The following is a 19480-nucleotide window of genomic DNA, read 5'->3' on the forward strand; positions in this document are numbered from 1 at the left end:
TGTGCAGAGGGAGACTGTGATATAGTCTGTGGTTGGACATGTGCTTTTGCAGGGAGTGCATTATGTAAAAAGATAATATTGTAATAGTATTAATATTGAGTCAAATCCAGCATTTCTGACTCAGGCTAGACTCCTATAGAAGTAAATGGGCATTTTTGCTGAGTATTGATTGAGTCAGGACTGCAGGCTTTGGCCTAAGACTTTCTGCATTGTGATATCAGAGGGATGCAGCTCGTTTGCTTGGAGATTTAATATATTATTATTGCACTAGCATCCAAATTGCATTAGGTGCCATACAAGCAGTTAGGAAGGCACAATTTCTCAAGATACAAAGCAGATGAAGAGCCCATGAAAGGGATATAGGATATAAGCACAATAACCAAGGTAATGGCAGCAAGTACATCTTGTTAGTTCCAAGTTCTTTGTTTGTTTGTTTCCGTGGCTCTTTTTCTTTGAGAGTAAATGGTTTTTATTTCTCAGGTCACTATGTGATGCTTTACCTGTCACTGAAATTCTTTGGTATGTGGTCAAACTCTTGCCGGCTGTTGGCTATTCCTCCAAACTGGTTTGCATGTTCAATTGCCGTGGGGTTCTTGGACAACTGGCAGTCAGGGTCTCTTTGCACACTCATTTCTTGATCTAAATTTTTGAGGCCAGTTGCCTTTGAGGTTCTTTCTTTTTCTCTTCCCACCTTCATACAAAGAAAGCCATTAAACAAGTGTTTAAAGTGGGTGTGTATGATGAGCAGAGACAATACTGTTTACCAACTGGCAAGTAATATTTTGCATTGCTTATAAAAGTATCTAGTGTTGTTCCAAATCTAATCAATATATCTGTTCCCAAATAATTCTATTGTATTCAGTTTTCAGCTCCATGCCCACCACTGATGCAGAGAAACACAGAATTTTTAACTGCTTAGCCAACATATAATGGCAATTCAGTTCTTATGAATTTGCCAGCCTGAGCCCCTTGTGGCAGTCTTCCCCCCTTTTAAGGATGTGAGCTCTGCTGCAGTTCAGCATAGCATAGGACCTCAATCTCAGAATACTGGATTAAGGTTAACACTCATTTACATCGATGCAAGTTGTTTATACTAGGTGGAGTTGCATGGATGTAGCTGAGAGCAAAAATTAGCTCACTGCTTTCACTGCCTTAAGACTAAAAGAGGAAACAGGAGAGGGAACTTTCTATCACACTTTTTAGGAGATCTCAGAAATTTTGTTTTCCAATTCTACTAACTACGAAAGAATGATATGACTGTTCCCTGAAGCTGAGGCAAATGCCGCCCTGTAAATGTCCAGCAGTAGAAAATTTACAGTGTATTGTCCTTTTATTTTTGTTATAAAATCAAACAAACAAACAAAAAAGCCCAAACACGCTAACAACCCCAAACAAAAACTAGCAAATTATACAACTGACACCTTTTTGATCCTTTGGCTAAGAGATCAACTGTAGTTTCAGTTTAGTATCTAAGTTATTGTTGGGAGAACTTTGCAGAGGGTTGGATTTGATATGTTCTTTCCCATCTATAACTACTATAATACTACGATGATCTCTGACTTTTACTACATCTTTTGGTATATCTCCTTTCCCCAGATAAACCATTGGGCTGGGCGTAAAGAAGTCATTTTCATTAGCAGGTAAAAGTGTCAGTATCTGGTAGAGCATTTTAAAAGTTTCCTTTAAAAATGGGTGAAACTATAATGAAAAAAGTCTATGATGAATCTTGGAATCTGAAAAATGAGACCATTTGTTGGAAATTATGAAATATTCAAAGGGGCCAAGTCCCATCCTCTGTTATTTTTCAGATGTGTCTTGGAACCACAACAATCTGGCCAGCCTAGGATCATGAGGCAGTATATATGGATTTCAGCAAACTGTAAATTGATTTCAGAATAGTCACAAGTCAGTTAGTGCTAACTTTTTTATTATGGCTTCCTTTGGCTTTTGAAGAGTTCTTTCCTTTCTTATGGAGAAGGGCAACTGGAGGGGAGTCAACAGGGCATCCATAAAGAGAAGTTTGGACCTTCTCAGGGTACCGCTGGAAATCTTCCACTTCAACCTCTCGATCCAACCTGTGTTTCAAAGAGGGGATAATGTTAAGAATAACTGACTGAGGTGTAGCAAAAATAGCTTTTTAAAAACAGAATTGAAAAATAATTAAAATATCCAAATTAAGCTAGTATAAAATATATAATTTTTTCACTTGTTATCACCAGAACAACCAGAGAGATCTTCTTATTACAAGTGAAATTTTAGAGAGGTCTGTGATTTCAAATCATGGGAAAAAAGTTGGGCTCATTGTATATATAACATTTTGCCCAGAATAAGGGGAGTGCATAGCTGTGCTGACCCAGAAACAAACTGACCTTGCTCCATTGGGGAAGCAATCTGCGAAGGACTAATTCTGCTCTGCACATTTCTCAGGTGAGCAGACATGTATGGGGGAAATGGAGCTAAAGTTCTACCTTTTCCTAACAGTGCAGGAAGAGGAGTAGCTGTTCTGTTCTGTCCCCTCCTTGGACTGTGACTTGTGGTGGGTGGCGAGTGCAGGGCAAGAGGCAATCTTGTTCTAACTGATATACACATCAGTCCAAGTTCCCTGTATGAATCACCGTCTTGATAATCTGATTTTTGGAAAATAAATCTGACTGCATTTAAGTTCATAGTTACTAGTGGGTGGGCACACACATCACAAAACACTCTTCGAGCTGGCATTAGTTGGTATCCTTCTTGGCAGTCTCAGCAGAGAGGATGAACAACCCTCTCACCGACACACAGATGGTCCTTCGAGGCTAGCACAGTGGTCGGACAATATGTGCAGCTTGCACAGCTTCTGCCTGTCTTATATCTGTGCTATTCATAAACAAAGGATTTCAGTCTGCAGGACTCTCAATCCGGAACCATTAACCAGCAATGCATTTCAGAAAAAAAATCTAAATAGGAACATTTTGCAAAATGATTTAGATCCACAAAGCCAAACCATTTCAACAAGACCAAACTCCTAGCTCTGAGGCTTTGTGAGACACTGTTATATCCTTTTATTACAAAGGTAGAGCTGTAAATTACATTATACAAATGTAAATTATTCTGCAAATTATACATTGCACCAAAGGAATTAGCAGATATGGTAATGGCTGAGTTACCTCCATAGTTATTTCCACTTCAACAGCTTTTTAATGTCTAAGTGCAGTTCTGAGGCATTTCATAGTAAATTAAAGAAAAAGGCATTTGTATACATTGGGTAACCCCACAAAATAAGGTAAAATATTTCATTGTGAAAATAATCAGTTCTCATTGGTTTTTATTTTCTATGTTGTCAGACACAGACTGTTTGATGTGTACTGTTGTGGATGTTACATACCTGATGAAGTAGGCATTGCTTATACACCCAGTGAAATTGGCATATTGAGTACTGATGGGAGAGCCACCAAAGTAGAACTTCTTGGCACTTGGAGGCTTTTGCTCTGTTTTGTCTCTAGCTGGATTCTTTTTGCTATGTTTTTTGTCATCTACTATTAGCTCATATCTGCAAAGAGAAATTTTCCTTTTCAGAAACTGATTTTGAAAGAGTTTATTCAAAGTTATTACACAGTGTGTTATATGTGCTAGTGATCCCATAATGCTGAACTCAGCGTCTGATTCCCTAAATGGCAATATCAGAAGACAACCTATTTCCTTCCAGCTATGTAATAAATGGCAGTGGGATTAGCCAGTGTGGTAGCTTGGAGTCCAATGACCAAAAGCTCCAGTGAGATCTTTGAGATACTCCTGATATTCAGAAAGCAACAGTACACTATGGCTAAGACTAAATAAACTAATTGATCACTAGTGAAAGGATGGAACACTATATGGGAAAGTGAGATACCATACAGACATCATATCATTTTGGTATTTAAGATGATATTGTATTGCTTAAGGGTAATCAAATCTCATTCTGCAGCATATAAACTAATTGCAGCAGCAGTCAGGAAAGATTTCACCTTTTTAATGACAGACTGCCTATATTTGGAGCATCTGATTCAGGACTGGAAGGGTTAGATATTTATTGGTAAATGTTAAAAAGCATTGATTTCACCATGCACAGACAAACCGACTAAAAAATGTTCATCTATAATAATTGCAATTTACAGGTAGACAAAGTAAGAAGAAGGCTGCTTGAGAACTTCTTAGAATTTGGTTTAAGACTTTTTACTTTGTATATTTGACATGTGATGTTGACAGTTTGTGTTTCAGTGGTTATAAAACTTTTTGAATCTCAGTGTTGATTATCATTAAATAATTGTTGTCTGATCCCACCATAGTCTGACCCTCCCTAATTTTCCAAAACTGTGAACGTTTAAATTGATAAAAATAAAAAGGTGCGTAAAATAAACATTGCTATTATGTCAAAATTATAAAAAAAATCAAATTCTGCTAATTATAGATATTGGTCAATATCAAAAAAAGAATACTGAATCAAACAGACCTAGGTTCTGATCTGGTATGACAGATCCTGAGGTCAAAATGCTCATTGCAGTATGTCAGTCCTCATGATGACCATTTCAGAGTTAAAGTTTCAAAATGTGACCTGTGCACACATGTAATTTTGAGAACAATTTTTCTTAAATGCCATAATAATTTACAGAGATCACACATGAAAACCTCCATTTAATGCACGAAAACTTTGCAGGCGAGAGCACAGAAAGTATGTGTGGAATGATTTCCTCTCGCAGAGTTGCATATGCACATATGAAGACCTGGAGGAAGACTTTTGGATAATTTGGCTTTCAAATTACAAAATTTTTTTTTTGACTTAAAGTACAATGATGAAATAAAACCTTCAAGGAAAATGTTTTAAGATTTATAAAAAGTGGATGTGTTGACTCACTCACTGCTGCCATCAGAAATCTAGCATGTTTTTGTCAATGCTAAAAATATGAACATTTCCCCATATAGCTATATAATGACTTTGAGTAAAGATACCTTGGTTAATTTAAGTTTTTACTTTGTTTTATCTAGGCAAAGCAATCAGCCCTTCTGAAGAATTAATCACGTTAGTTTTTTTAAGGCACTTTTACAGGTGAGTACAAAAAAAGTCAATACAAAAATTTACAAGAATATTTTTTTCAAAATGTTAGTGAAAAGACCCTTCCAACTCCACGCCATGATTCAGCCATTTGGATTTTGGGCTTGTGTTTTTTAAGTAAAGAAGTGATAATCTCTTGAAATAGGGCATGCTGTGAGAAAAGCTCCTAAAGTAGGGGCTTTAAAATCTCTGCTTTGCAAAAATAACATTAAAAGACATTATGTACATAAAAGAGGTACATATCATATACTATATGTGGTAGAATCAAAGATATTGATCAGCTTTACCTTTCTTGTGAGACAGAGGTAATGATAAAATGGGTTTTGCCATCATTGTAGCGTGTCTCTTTTGACTGAACTTCAGTTCCCATAGCATTTAAAACCACAGCACCATCAATCATAGAGATGGAGAACATATCTGGCTGAAACACAAAGAAAAACTTGTTTCAGGAGCAGGAATAATTACAGTAAGCTTTAAAAGTCATGTGGTTTTCCTGTAATATTTATTTTCCCCTTTTGCTTTTCAGATGTGTATTATTGCCATTTCCCTCTGGGTTTTAACTGTGTGCAGAGCAGGTCAGGTGAGAAGTGAGATTTCTCTTTATATTAATGTCACCCTTTAAACCTCTGAGGTCTAGTACCTGATTATTTCCCCCTTATCTATGGTACAGGCTCCATCAGTTCAGCAATTTATGGTGTTTACATTCAATTTGTGATTCTGGGTTTCTCTTCTACTGTACTATGGAATAGCTGGTCAGCCCAGCATATTTATGTTCCTTTCCCGCCAATCAGACTGCAAATATGAACTTTGCTTAGACCCATTTCTTAATTCACAATTGTCTAGAGATATAATTTACTCTGGGAGTGAGGCATTCGGGACTGCAGCCCCAAACAGCAGGGATAATGTATCAATTCCACTGAAACAGGCATCCATACTATTTGCTTTTAAGGCTCATACAGTCTGATCTTGGGAGAAGCTGAGTATCCGAACTCCTACTGGAGGAGAGGATACTTGGCATCTCACAAGATTAGGGTCTTAATCCTTTGGGCCAAAATCAGAAGTGATGGGTAAGAAAGTGTTGGTTAGCCTGGTTGACTGCAGGGGACTCTTTCTTAGAACTACTTATGCTCACTTATCCACTTGTAGGCCAGTTTAAGCCCCATGCTTCCTTCTATTGCGCACTGCAGAGGAGAGCAGTTAGAGCAGCTTGGCTGCTCATGGCTGCAAGGGGCCTTTCCAGCACTGCACCTTCTCACCACACAGGCATCCTATGGTGGGGGATGGGATAGGGGAATCTACACCAGCTGGGGATGAAGCCAACTTTTTGGCCAATTTGTGTCACTTAAGGAGGGGTCAGACTGTTGCTCCACCAATTTAAACTCAAGGAGTTATCCGCTTCATCTTCCCTTCCAGTGTATTTCCCTGGGAAGTGAATATTGCCATTATTATTACTATTACACTGCTCTACAGCCAAAATGCTTCTGAAATAAATGTAGTCCAACTTTACTAATTCTGGGTCACTGAGAACGAAAATGATGCTTAAAATTGTTGATTGGCTCTAGTTTTCAAGATATGCTATTGGGTCAGTATATACAACCCTTGACTTGGGAATGGCGGAGGATAAGTGAGTTATAAAGGGAAGGGATCTCAATTTAAACCAGAAATGACTAAAATACATCTTTGACTGGATCTATGAATAAATCTATGACTGGGTTTGGACAGTACTTGCTTTTTAGGCTAAACAATGAATGATGCAATCTGAAGCTGGTATTGCATCATACATGATATGAACTGCATCATGCTATTCCTAGAAGTCATGGATGATGCAATCATAATGAAGGTTACATCACTCTGCTGAACAAATTGCCCTATATCAGCTCTAGAAATCATACAGTGTCGTGCTCTCTTATTTGTCAGTGTTTGATTTTGCAAAGGGACACATTTCTGTTTAGCCAAAGTGAGCAGAGATGCCTCGTACTTGTGTGAACAGTGCAGATAACTTCTGCTATGTTTGTGGTGAAGTGACTTTTGCATCACAAAAGCGCAGTATAACCGCTATGGTTAAGAAAGACTATCACCTTTCTTTTGGCTGCAAAATTGGAGATCAGGACAAGAGGTGGGCCCCACACATATGCTGCAACACTTGTGCAACAAATCTTCACCAGTGGTTGAACAGGAAAAGGAAATCTATGCCTTTTGCAGTGCCAATGATTTGGAGAGAGCCAACAGATCATACCAGCAATTGTTACTTCTGCATGGTGCCTCCAGTTGGGAAAGGTGTGTCAAAGAAGAAAAAGTGGACTGTGCATTATCCAAACATTCCATCAGCTATACGTCCAGAACCCCACGGAGAAGGACTGCCGGTTCCTGATGCACCAGAATCATTCTCACTTGAGTCAGACGAGGAAGAGGAAGAGGATGAAACTTCTGGTTCTGAACCATCAATGTCACAAGACCCATATTTTCTCCCATCCTCCTCCTCTGAACCACACCTCTTAACACAAGGTGAACTGAATGACCTTGTCAGGGATTTGGAACTACCCAAGAGTAAGGCAGAGCTGTTGGGCTCCAGACTACAGCAGTGGAATCTCCTGGCAGGCTATCAGGGCAAATGGAGCCCATCAATGCTTGCAGACTATTGCTGGACAGTGACAAGAGATGCTCCATTTAATGAATACAAGAAACAAGCCAAGAAGCACCGAGTAGACACTGAATAGGACTAAACTATGTACATAATAGTTTTTTGCCTTTTGTTTCATAATACATTTTATTTATATAACTCTTTTGCTGATTTTTAAAGTGTTACATAAACAGGAGAGGTGAAATATTATCATGTAAAGCAACCATAAACACATGAAAAGACCGAGGTTTACAATTTATGATTAAAACTCTACTATCTACACAATATACATAGACATAAAATGTAAAAACTTAAATATCTTAGAAACAGTAGCCAATCAGTTGTTTTAATTGTCATATTTGAATTCAGCACATCAAAATACATAATAAATATCACATTTTATCTCTGAAGCAGACGACTTCTCAAAAATTGTAGACCAGTGTTATTTATGTTGTGGTAGGACCTAGGTGCTCAAATCAGGATTGCAGCCCTATTGTGCTAGATGTAGCACAAACACAGAATGAGACACAAGCTACATTTGTACTATACACACTGTGTTGAGTACAGTTATATGCATAGGGTCAAATCCTGTAATCTTTAGTTAGACAAAAATCCCTTTGATGTCAATGGGATTTTTCCCAAATAAAGACTGAAGGATTTACTCCACTGGGTGTAGAACATGAAAATTAGCCCACCAAGAGGTATTTCTAAATTGTGGATTGTTTTTTGTTTTTAAGAAATGAAGCAGGAAATGATCATGAAATTCTCCATAGTGCCAGTATATTAAAAAAAAAAAGCATACTCACTCCTTCAGCATAATGGAATAGCAGCCCATTGGGCTGCAAAGTTCGGAAGTTGAAGCCGCCTTCAAACTCATCGAAGAGTGACATTTTTTGGCTGGAGGAAATGTAGCTTTCTCCATTGAAATATGCTCTGCGGGACATCTGCATGCCAAGTCAACAAAGGCACAAGTGTGCTACAGGAAGTATTATTAACAATAATAAACAATAGCAATAGAAGCCTCCCTTTTTCTTCAGATTCAGCTGGACCAATTTTCATATGAAAAATTCAGACTTGTCCCCTAGGTTTAAACTGATCTAAATGGAGTGGTATGTTGTGAAAACATTAAGAAAGTAAGAACATAAGAGCAGCCATACTGGGTCAGCCAATGGTCCATCTAGCCGAGTATCCTGTCTTCCAATAGTAGCTAATGCCAGGTGATTCAGTGGGAATGAACAGAACAGGCAATCATTGAGTAATCCATCCCCTGTGGTCCACTCCCAGCTTCTGGCAGTCAGAGGCTAGGGACACTCAGAGCTTGGGGTTCCGTCCCTGAGCAACTTGGCTAATAGCCATTGAATGACCAATCCTCCATGAACTTGGCTAATTTTTTTTAACCCAATTATAGTTTTGCCTTTCACAACATCCCCTGGCCACAAGTTCCACAAGTTGACTGTGCATTGTTTGAAGAAGTACTTCCTTTTTTTTTCTGTTTTAAACCTGCTGCCTGTTAAGTTCATTGGGTGAAATCAACCCCGTCTGTTGTTTGAAAGAGTAAATAAAACTTCCTTATTCACTTTCTCTATGCCATTCATTATTCTATAGACCTTAATCATATTGTCCCTTAGTCATCTCTTTTCCAAGCTGAAAAGCCCATCTTTTTAATCTCTCTTCATACAGAAGCTGTTCCATATCTTAGTCATTTTTGTTGCCCTCGTCTGTAACTTTTCCAATTCTAATATATCTTTTTTGAGATGGGGCAACAAGAACTGCATACAGTATTCCAGGTGTGGCCGTTCCATGGATTTATATAGAATCATTATGATATTTACTGTCTTAGTATCTATCCCTTTCCTGTTGGTTCCAAATAATCTCTTAGATTTTTTTTAAAGAATGTAAGTCAAATTGTTCTCTATTTCTTCAGAGACTACGGGCCTCATTCAAAGCCAGTTGAACTCAGGGGAAGTGAAGGTCCTAAATAGAATGAATCCCTGAATAAACACAGTGATTTCCCCCCTTGCATACATTCCCTGGCCCATAAGGACTCTGTATCAATGTTTGTCAGTGAAAATATGAAAATAAATACTGAAAAGGGTATGTAACAAAGCTATAGGTTCCCCCTGCTTAAGGTGATATCCACCCTAATTCTGTAATGAGTTCCACAAACACAGATTTCTGCTCCAGCACAAAGTCCTACTGATTTCAGTGGGGCTCTGCATTGGTGTAGAGGTCCACTTGCAGAATCAAGGCCATGTAAATTATCTAGATATACCAGGTTTCTATTATATTGAACAGAATGATGCAAGGTGGAGGGTGATTTGTACCAATACCATCCCATTAAATTTGATGAGGTTGTAGCTGTATTGGTGAAAGCAAGGGGAGGACTGACCCAGACGTTCCAAGGACAATTTTTTCTTCTTTGGAGTTTTCATGTGGACCCCTGAATGGTTTTCTGGACAGAAAATGCTTTGACATTTTTGTCTCATCTGATTGGTTCTAATGCACAAGTTGAAATGACTGCCATGTGGCATCATACATTCCAAACTTGGTTGCTAGTCTGCTTACTGAAACAAACCAACAATAATAAGAAAAGCCACAGAGAGGGAACGCCTCTTTATCCACAATGCCCTTTGATTTTTTTCCATGAACAGGTTCAGCCCAGAAATATTTGCCCATCTGTCAATACTCCTGGGGAAGTAGTACCATAGATGGGTTAGAATTCTGTTCTTTTTCACATTTGCCTTCTGTACTCCTCTGCTATCAAGTACCCCCTTTCTAAGAATATTCTCTTTACTTCACAAAACAAAAATGGAGTAAAGAGGAACTATCTGCCCTCAGAATACAGCACATTACATATTACAGACTGAATCCTGACATCACAACTTTTGAAATATCAGAGAAAACATGACTATTTTGTACTGCAATTCAGCATAAAAGTTGGGAATCATTTCAGTATGCAATTAAAAAATCAAAATCAATGAGTTAAATATAGTTCCTGGGTTGCAGATTTTTCCTTCCCATTATTTGGAATTAATGTCAAGTTGACAGTCAGATCCACTGCCAAGGGTTTGCCATGGCCCCATGCCTGGTGCTATACTTACAAGTGACTCTTCTGGACAGCCATAACTGATTCCCAGGGTTCCTGGCTCCTCTAACAAGTTGAAATCCTTCTTTTGAAACTGGAAACCCTTCATGCAGCCCTTAAAACCAGTATTTACTGTGAGGTGTGGGCTCAGATTACTGGAAAACAATGTCAAACAGACTGCAATTAGCTAACCCTAATCCTCACAAAAGTACTTTCCCCCTTTAGTAGGAAGCATTCAGAAAACTTGAAAAACACAAACCTCTTGCCCCAGTCAATCCCAATCCGAGCTCTTTATGTATAGCAAATATTTCCCCATGTTTTATATCCTGAAAGGTCAAAATGCATCAACACTTATAAATGTTAAGGAGGGAAACAGGTGAGTATGCTGAAGAAATCATGTGGAAAAATCTTGAGAAGTTTAAAATAACAACTGAAATTAAAGGATGTGGTACGATTTCTATTTTTAAGAAAGAAAAAATAGGGGTTTTGATTTTTACCTTATGAACAAATCTATGAAAGTTATGTTTCAGTTTTTCCTCTATGAACTGCCCCAATAGGCAATTCCATTTTCCTCTCAGGAAACAGACAGGACTCAGCTGGCAAAACAAATAATACTAACAGAGGTAATGGATTTGGGACCAAATTCTGATCTCACTTACATCCATGAGTCTTTAATTAAATGGTTTCAAGGTAGTAAATGAGAGCAGAACATAGCCTTCAGTAATTCTCTTCATGTCAGGTTTGAGATTGCTGGCACAGCAATCTGTATTGACTACTCTTTCTCACGCATATTTTTCTGTTGTGCTCATCACAATAGTATCTGAGCACCTAACATCATTGAATGTATCCTCATAACACCCTTTGGAGGTAGAAAAGTATTATCATCCCTATTTGACAGATAGGTAGCTGAGGCACAAAAAAAGGTGAGGTGACTTGCTGAAGGTCCCATAGAAAGTTTGTGGTGGAGCCAAGGAATGAAACAGGATCTCTTTAGTCCCAGGGCAGTGCCTTAATCACCTTACCATTGTTCCTCTCTTTATTTGTGGATAAAGGCAGAACTTCAGTTGGTATTTGCATAAAGGTGTTACTGGCACATAATGGTGCTATTTCAGAATGACCTATATCAACTTCCACCAGGTAAACTAAATACTGACTGTGCTAATAAACCTCAAATGATATGGAGGTTCAGCCCAGCTCAAGTCTGGATGATTATCAGAAATTATTTGTACTTTCTAAATAATAAGCACAAAGTGCCTGATCTAATCTCCACTGAAGTCAGGGGAAAACTCCCATTTTCTTCTGTGGGAGTTGGATCACGTCCTAATAAATAGGTTAGGGGCTGACCCTTACTCATGTGAGTAGTCCCTTTGATTTGTTACTTCAAATAGCTACTTGTCTAATTAAATATCCCTAGCTGAAAAAAGAATGGTGCGAGAATAAAATATATGAATGTGATTCCAAATGCATTCATTTGAAGACAAGATAACTGACAGAAGAAAAGGCTACTGGAATGAGTGAAAATATACTTACTTGGAAAAAAATCAAATTACTTCCCTAAGTCTATTAGCTAGTTGCATAGTAACAAATTCAGTAAAATGTAAATCTCCCCAGGAAAATCAAGTAGATTTCAATGGAAGATAAAGATTGAATTCAGATATTGGCTAAGATGGTTGGCTAATATTTTGCAGGCACATAGGAATTTCCATACCAATCAGAGAAGTGTTCTATCTAGTCTGCTATCCTGCCTCTGACAGTGGCTAGTAGAGGAAGGTGTCAGAATCCCCAGAGTGGGAAATTATGGAGTTAGCTGCCTACAGAGAGTTTCTTCCTAGCTTTCTGTCACAGTGATTGGTTTATTCCCTTGAATTATGATGGTTTATATTTATTGGGCCAGATTCTCAGATTATGTAAATCAGTGTAGCTCAACCGACTTCAATGGAGCTACACCAATTTACACCACCTCAGAATCTGGTCCATTGTATTTTTATCTTATATAATGTAACTGTGGATGTTTTCATTCTCTGTATAAATATCTAATTTTTAGGACTGTCAATTAATCACAGTTAACTCAAGTGATTAACTCAAAACAAATTAACTAGATTAAAAAAATTAGTCGTGATTAATTGCAATTTTATTCACACTGTTGAACTATAACAGAATACAAATTTAAATTTATGATAAATATTTGTGGATGTTTTTCTACATTTTCAAATATATTGATTTCAATTACAACACAGTATTCAAAGTGTACCATACTTAATGCATCTAACCAAATCTTCCTTCTGCTGCTGAAATAGGAGCAGAGGGTGTTCATGGTCCTACTCTGGCTTGTTTTAGGAAGTAGGACCTATACTCCCTAATGGGACTATGCTTGGCCTTTGTCCAATGGCTTCCGGGGAAAGAGGAGTCTCCCTCGGATCTCCCCTCACACCTTTTCACATCGATACAGGGACAGCTACATTTGAGCCCACAGATAAATACAGACAGATTTGAACTAAGGTTTTCAGTAGAAAAAATCTCTTTATCTGAAAATATGATTGACAGTGAGATATGATATCTGTGTTCATAAGCAGAAGGCATTTTGCTCAAAGAAGAACGCTTGTTGAAAGGAAGGAGGGTTAGCTTTTCTTATGTGTGTGTATATATGTATATGTGTATATATATATATATATGTATATGTGTATATATATATATATATATATATATGTTTTGATACACTCTTTAAACATTTATTTTTGTCCCAACTGTACTGCAATTTCTTATCCTCCGCTGAGATTCTTCTGGATCACATGACTAATTTCAGCCAGCAGCAGAGCGCCAGCCATCTTGAATCAATGTACAAATACCAAGTACTTTATACCTAGAGCTCTGAGGAAAATTAAAATGGAGCCTTAGAAGCTGTTTTTCATGAAGGAGCAAAGGTAGTAAAACACACCTTCTTGCAAACCATTGTGCAACAATCAGATGAGTACTGATGGAACCTGGGCTGTCAACAAACCTGGACTTCAAGATCTCGGAAGGAGCTCCTCCTATGTAGATATCAGTGAATGGCATTGCTTTCTTTTCATTGTCCACACTTTTTATATGTCGTCTGTCCACCACCAAGATCATCTTCTTAGAATTGTGATATATAACAGAAATCTGAAAAGAGAAATGAACAGCTCAACTCCAAATATCCAAGAATACTGTCTTTTAGAAGTTATCATGCTAGGTTTGCCAAGTTGGCATTTTTAATAAAAGAGAGTCTGTAATTATTGTCCATTGTATTTTTAAAATTTAACTATTATTCTAATTAATCAAAAAGAGGCTTGTGAATCAGTGGGGAGCTGACAAAAATGATTAGTAGTGAGCTCATTTCAATATAATGATTTTTCTAATGGCCAAAAACAAACCAAATCCTTCTTTCATTTGCTTGTAAAAAATTATCACAGGCCAAATTCTATACTGGTGTAAATGGAGCACTTCCATTGACTTGAGTAGAGAATTTGGATATATGTCTTTAAATCTGCTTTTATTGTTGAAACTTAGGGCTTAGTTCTGCTGACACACAAGTTAAATACCACTGTAACTTCACTGATATCAGAAATCAGACTCCTAATTTGCATCACGTAACTAAGAGAAGAATCATGCCCTTACAGTTCAGATTTATTACTGTCATTGTCACAGCTATGATGGCTTGAAGCAAATTCTCTAGTACCTCTAATGCAGGTAGACTGTCAGTTTTTGAGTTGCTGAACTGCCTAAATAAGTGTCTATAGTTCCAACATCAATACTGAATTTCATTTGAGTAATTCCTTTTTTACCGAAATGGGAGTTCAACACTTTGTAATACAATAGCTGCTAAAACTGATTGAGTTAAAATAGTGACACACATATTTGTGGTTGTAGAGAACAATATTTATGAAGTGTTTTCCTCCGGATATATAGTTTTATTCTGACTTTTAATACTTTTTAGTGTTAGTATCTTTTTTCTGCCCAATGTTCCTTGCCACTTCATAGCAAAATGGACATATTTGGTATCATAAAATCTGACCCATCATTTTTTGGTTCTTTAATTATAAGAGAAGCAACCAAGCATTACGCTTTATTATTCTTGGTGTGGCTAGCTAAATAAAAATACTTTCACACCAGTTTTACCTCATGGAATTTTGCATCATTTATCTGAGCCTTCTTCATTGAATCTTCAAGAAGCACAGGGGTAGTGCTGAAGCCAAAGTCATAGCGCAGATACAGGAATCCATTCTGCATCACTAGACTGAAAAACATACTCTGTACAAAACAAACAGCATTAAAGGAAAGTATATAGACATCATCCTTATGCAAGCAATATAGAGCTGGATATATTAGATTATTAGATATGGTTGAACTATTCATTATGAACAATTTATTCAATGAAAATGGCCTTTTACTTATTTGCAAAATTATCATAATTTTTCTGGATTTTTTTTCTTCATAAATTGTTTGATAAATAGTATTGATTTGGAATTTTGGTGAACTGCTGTTTGAAATATATACTTATTCAGTATCCTGAATTAGGTTTTCAGGCTGAGTCATTGGTCACCTATGCCACATGCTATGGATTCTATTCTATGGCTGGATAACCAAAACTTTATAGTGACAAGGTGGGTGAGGTAATATCTTTTACTGGACCAACTTCTGTTGGTGAGAGAGACAAGCTTTCGAGCTTATACAGAGTAACTTGAAAGCTTGTCTCTCTCACCAGCAGAAGTTGATCCAGTAAAAGATATTACCTCACTCACCCTGTCTCCCTAATGTCCTGGGATCAACACAGCGACACTGACACTGCATACAAAACTTTGGAAGCAGGGCAGCACTCAAAGAAATCTTTAAGGTAGTGAATTTTTCAGGGGAAAAAATGGGGAGCACTTAGGGGAGAGAGAAACAGCAGGACACAGGAAGACTAGGAAATCAAGTCATCCTTGATTTCAAGTTCTGTGGCATAGAATTAGATTGATAAACCATATATAAATGTAAGGAAGTACAGTGGACCCATTTACAGCAGCTGGGGATCTGGCCAGATGTTTATTTTTATATTTTTCTAACATTAAGAACATTAAACCTTAAAAAACACTACAAAAGGAACAGGCTAAACTTGTAAATAAAGTAAAAATAATTACTTATTTTTGCATATTTATGAGCTGTCCACATAGAACACAACAGTGGTAGCTGGTTTTGTACAATCCAACCAAAAATGTCCATCACGACTATAGTTTCTATCACAGAGTACACAATTACAAAGTATATACAGTACAATTCAGACACAATTTTGGGAATTTCTGCTCAGAAGAAACCAATTACTGGTCTACTACAGAAGAGTTTTTGTGTAGCAGCTGCTGCTTAAAGCAGAGCTGAGGTTACTGGTGGTGTTCAAATACTGTAGAGCAATCTGCACTGCAGAAATCTCCTCTCTAAGTATCCCTGACGGCAAACACTACCAAGTAAGCGTTTTAATTAGAATGAAATGAATTCATTGCAGTGAAATCTGTGCACATAATGTATCAACATACATTTTTACATCCTTCTGAGCCAAAATTGGCACACAGGGTGGAATCTTCCATTTCTTTCTGTCATTTGCTGCTGCTTTCAACTGTTCTATTGTGTTGAGATAACCTGTTTTACCCTCTCAGCTAAGAGTTCTTCTTAGGGTTTCTCTTAGGTGCCCTTGTTTCCTCACATTGTCTGATTTCCACTTGACAGCTTCGTGGAAGTCTGTGTGTTGGCATCTGGAATACATGTCCCAAATATGTCCAGCACTTCCTTCTGATTCTAGTGGAAATGAGTTGCTGGTTGGTGATTTCTCAGACCTCTTCATTGGTGATAAAATCTTTCCAACCAATACTCAGAACCTTTTGTAGGCACTTATTTTGTAAAGCATCTACTTTTCTCACTAACATTTTGGTAGATCTCCAGCTTTCACAGCCATATATTAGCTCTGAAATGTTGTTTGAATTAAAATGCATCTATTTTGTTCTGGTGCTGTGTTTCTTTGATTTCCATACGATGTTGGGTTTAGTAAATGCTGTGGATGCCTTTCTATCCTTGATGTCACTTCTTTCTTGAGGTCTGTTAGCCATTATGGTTCTGTTCAGGCAGGTGAACTGTTCTACTTTCTTGATATTTTAGTGTCATATCTACACAATAAATTATTTTCTTTTGCTTTCTAAATTATTTTAACCCAGACTGGGCTTGTAAATTTGAGGAAGAGATGCCTCAAGACACAAGTCTGAGTTTATATTCAAAATATTGTAAAGCTTGAAGATGTTTGGATGTGGGTTTTTTGTTCAGACCATTATAGAGGCAGGGGACAATCTTAAACTTCTGAAAATTTGGGGATGCTTGGATCCACCATTTTGGTTTCCGATAGTCTTTCCAAGTTACAAAAGTAACTAACTGTACTGGTTCAATGAAAGATATTACCCCACCCACCTTGCCTATTGCACTGTATAATAGAGTTCAGCCATCTATCTACCAGGAGACAAATGTATAGAACTTCATGTTGACTACTATATAGTCACATCTGATAGCACAGACAGTGCATTCACATTTAAATAAAAGTAAAAATACTGGGCCTGATTATATTCTCACTTTAAGCAGTTTCATGTTACTGTAACGCAACTGAAGTGCTCATTATGCCACTGTGGGAGCAGAATTAGGGCCAGTGAGAGTAAATCAGAGAATACAGGGGGCTTTGTACCCAGTACTTCAGGTTCCTCACGATATGTGTGCAGAAGGGAACTTTCTCTTCTAAAATGAAATATAAATCATCAACATTTGGGGTATTGCATAGTAACTGTGCAGAATAGGCAGAAGAGAAACAGGGGACAGTCTGAGAACAGAATTTTATACTCACTCCATTAACCATCAGGAGAATAAGCCCATTGTCTGTTGGTGTTCGAACTTCTATGTCAAAACGAGTCACCTGGCTGAACTTTCCTCTTCTCTCAATGTTCCTCACCAAACCATAGCCAGAGCCATCAAAGAAATAGCTCACAGCGCGGCTCTGAGTGAAGGCCAGCTTATTTCTAGCATGGAAAAGAACACAAACGCAAGCAAGAATTAGAGACCACCTCAGAGCATTCTTAGTATTATGACCCTGCACTGCAGATCCGGGGAGTTAACATTTGGGTGTCAGAGTTTACAACACTTTCTTGGAATAGTCATCTTAAACTTTTATTTATCCCTGGGAGGGATGAAGACTTTAGGCGTCTTACTTTTTTTTTTTTTTACACTGCTGTCAGAATTTTCCCTGAAAAATTATTTAGGGCTTTGATAGTCTCCCTTATCATAAGGTCATGTATTGGTTTTGTGGTACAGAGTCATAGATATGTAGGCATGGAAGAGATGTTGAGAGGTCATCTTACCCAGCCCTTGCACTGATACAGGACCAAATAAATCTTGACTATCCCTGAAAAATGTTTGTGTAACCTCTTCTTAAAAATTTCCAGGGATGGGAATTCCACAACCTCCCTTGGAAACCTATTCCTGCCTTCAGTGGACCTGGAGAACAATTGATCACTGTCCTCTTTATAACAGCCCTTCTCATGGGTGTTCTGGGATTCCACCCCTCAGTTTTCTTTTCTCAAGTCTAAACACGTCCAGTTTTTTATAGTTATATGTCGGAAACTGGAAAGTTTGGAGGCTCATTATTGGACAGGTGTTAGGGCCACAAACCTTCCTGATTATAGGCGGAGGTATTCTTTTTAAGGGTTATCCAACTCCCATAGAATTCAATGGAAATCCAACATGTACTTTAACTGATGATGGATTGGGTCCTCAATTATGCAAGCAATGTACCCTTCATACACTGTTACAGAGATATGGTGAACAGGGCTTTTCACTCAAAGTACCTTCTCTCTGTGAGAGATGTGGGGAAAAAATCCTATACTCTACTTGTTCTCTTCAGATTTATTAAAACCTGCATTTATTTCCAACAATACTAGAATTTCTTCCTCTCTGATCATATAGCTATACATCAAAATGCAACACAAAACTATAGTTCCTGACTACTGAATGAAGAAACTTCCCATAAATATTTATGATAAATGAATTGTACAGTTTCTCTATAAGTGGAACATTTCTCATTCTCGCTGCAAAGGGCTTAAAAAGAAGAATTTTTTTTACTGAATAGTTCAGGAGCATATGGCACTAATGGTTCTGTGTCAGAGGAGTGAATAAGCCATTTGAGACAATTTGTTGAGATGGAAAATAACAAATAAAATGTACAATTATAGGACAGATCAAGCCAGTTGGTCTGAACCACAGTTTGAAGTAGTGAGATTTATTCAGGAAAGGTCAAGTTAATATTATCCTGAGATTCTTCTCTAAAAGGAAGGAAATAAAGTAGCCATTCGGTTCTGCAAACATTGAGAGCTATCAAAGGACTTCATTCTGACAATTGAATTTTTCTCTACCTGGCACAAGGTGGCGATGCGGTGGTGTTTATATTGTAGATGTGCTTGAAATTGTATAAACTGATTATATCATCATTCAAGGTGGCCAGTTCCAAGCAGCCAATGAAGCCAGGCAGGTTCAGACTGGGAGGGAGCTGTGCAGAGAAGGAAACAAAGGCAAAAAGGTAAAGTCAGCATATGTATTTTATTCAGGGATGCCAAATTCATTTGTTCCTGAGATCAATTTTGTTTTGAAGCTCTTAGCGTTAGGCTATGTCTGCACTACAGACCTTACA

At 37.7% G+C, this 19480-nt stretch overlaps 1 protein-coding gene across 1 annotated transcript in view; it reads right to left on the reverse strand.

Moving 5' to 3' along the window:
- Positions 1-19480, reverse strand: part of LAMA4 (laminin subunit alpha 4) — a 130545-nt gene that overhangs the window by 11855 nt on the left and 99210 nt on the right. Inside the window, 10 exon segments of the mRNA XM_030556152.1 lie at positions 501-691; positions 1922-2075; positions 3365-3529; positions 5356-5489; positions 8495-8632; positions 10790-10928; positions 13772-13914; positions 14911-15042; positions 17645-17816; positions 19206-19339. Coding sequence (XP_030412012.1) covers positions 501-691; positions 1922-2075; positions 3365-3529; positions 5356-5489; positions 8495-8632; positions 10790-10928; positions 13772-13914; positions 14911-15042; positions 17645-17816; positions 19206-19339 — 1502 coding nt within the window.

This window comes from Gopherus evgoodei, chromosome 3, assembly GCF_007399415.2.
Source record: "Gopherus evgoodei ecotype Sinaloan lineage chromosome 3, rGopEvg1_v1.p, whole genome shotgun sequence".
In the NCBI taxonomy this organism is placed as follows: Eukaryota; Metazoa; Chordata; order Testudines; family Testudinidae; genus Gopherus; species Gopherus evgoodei.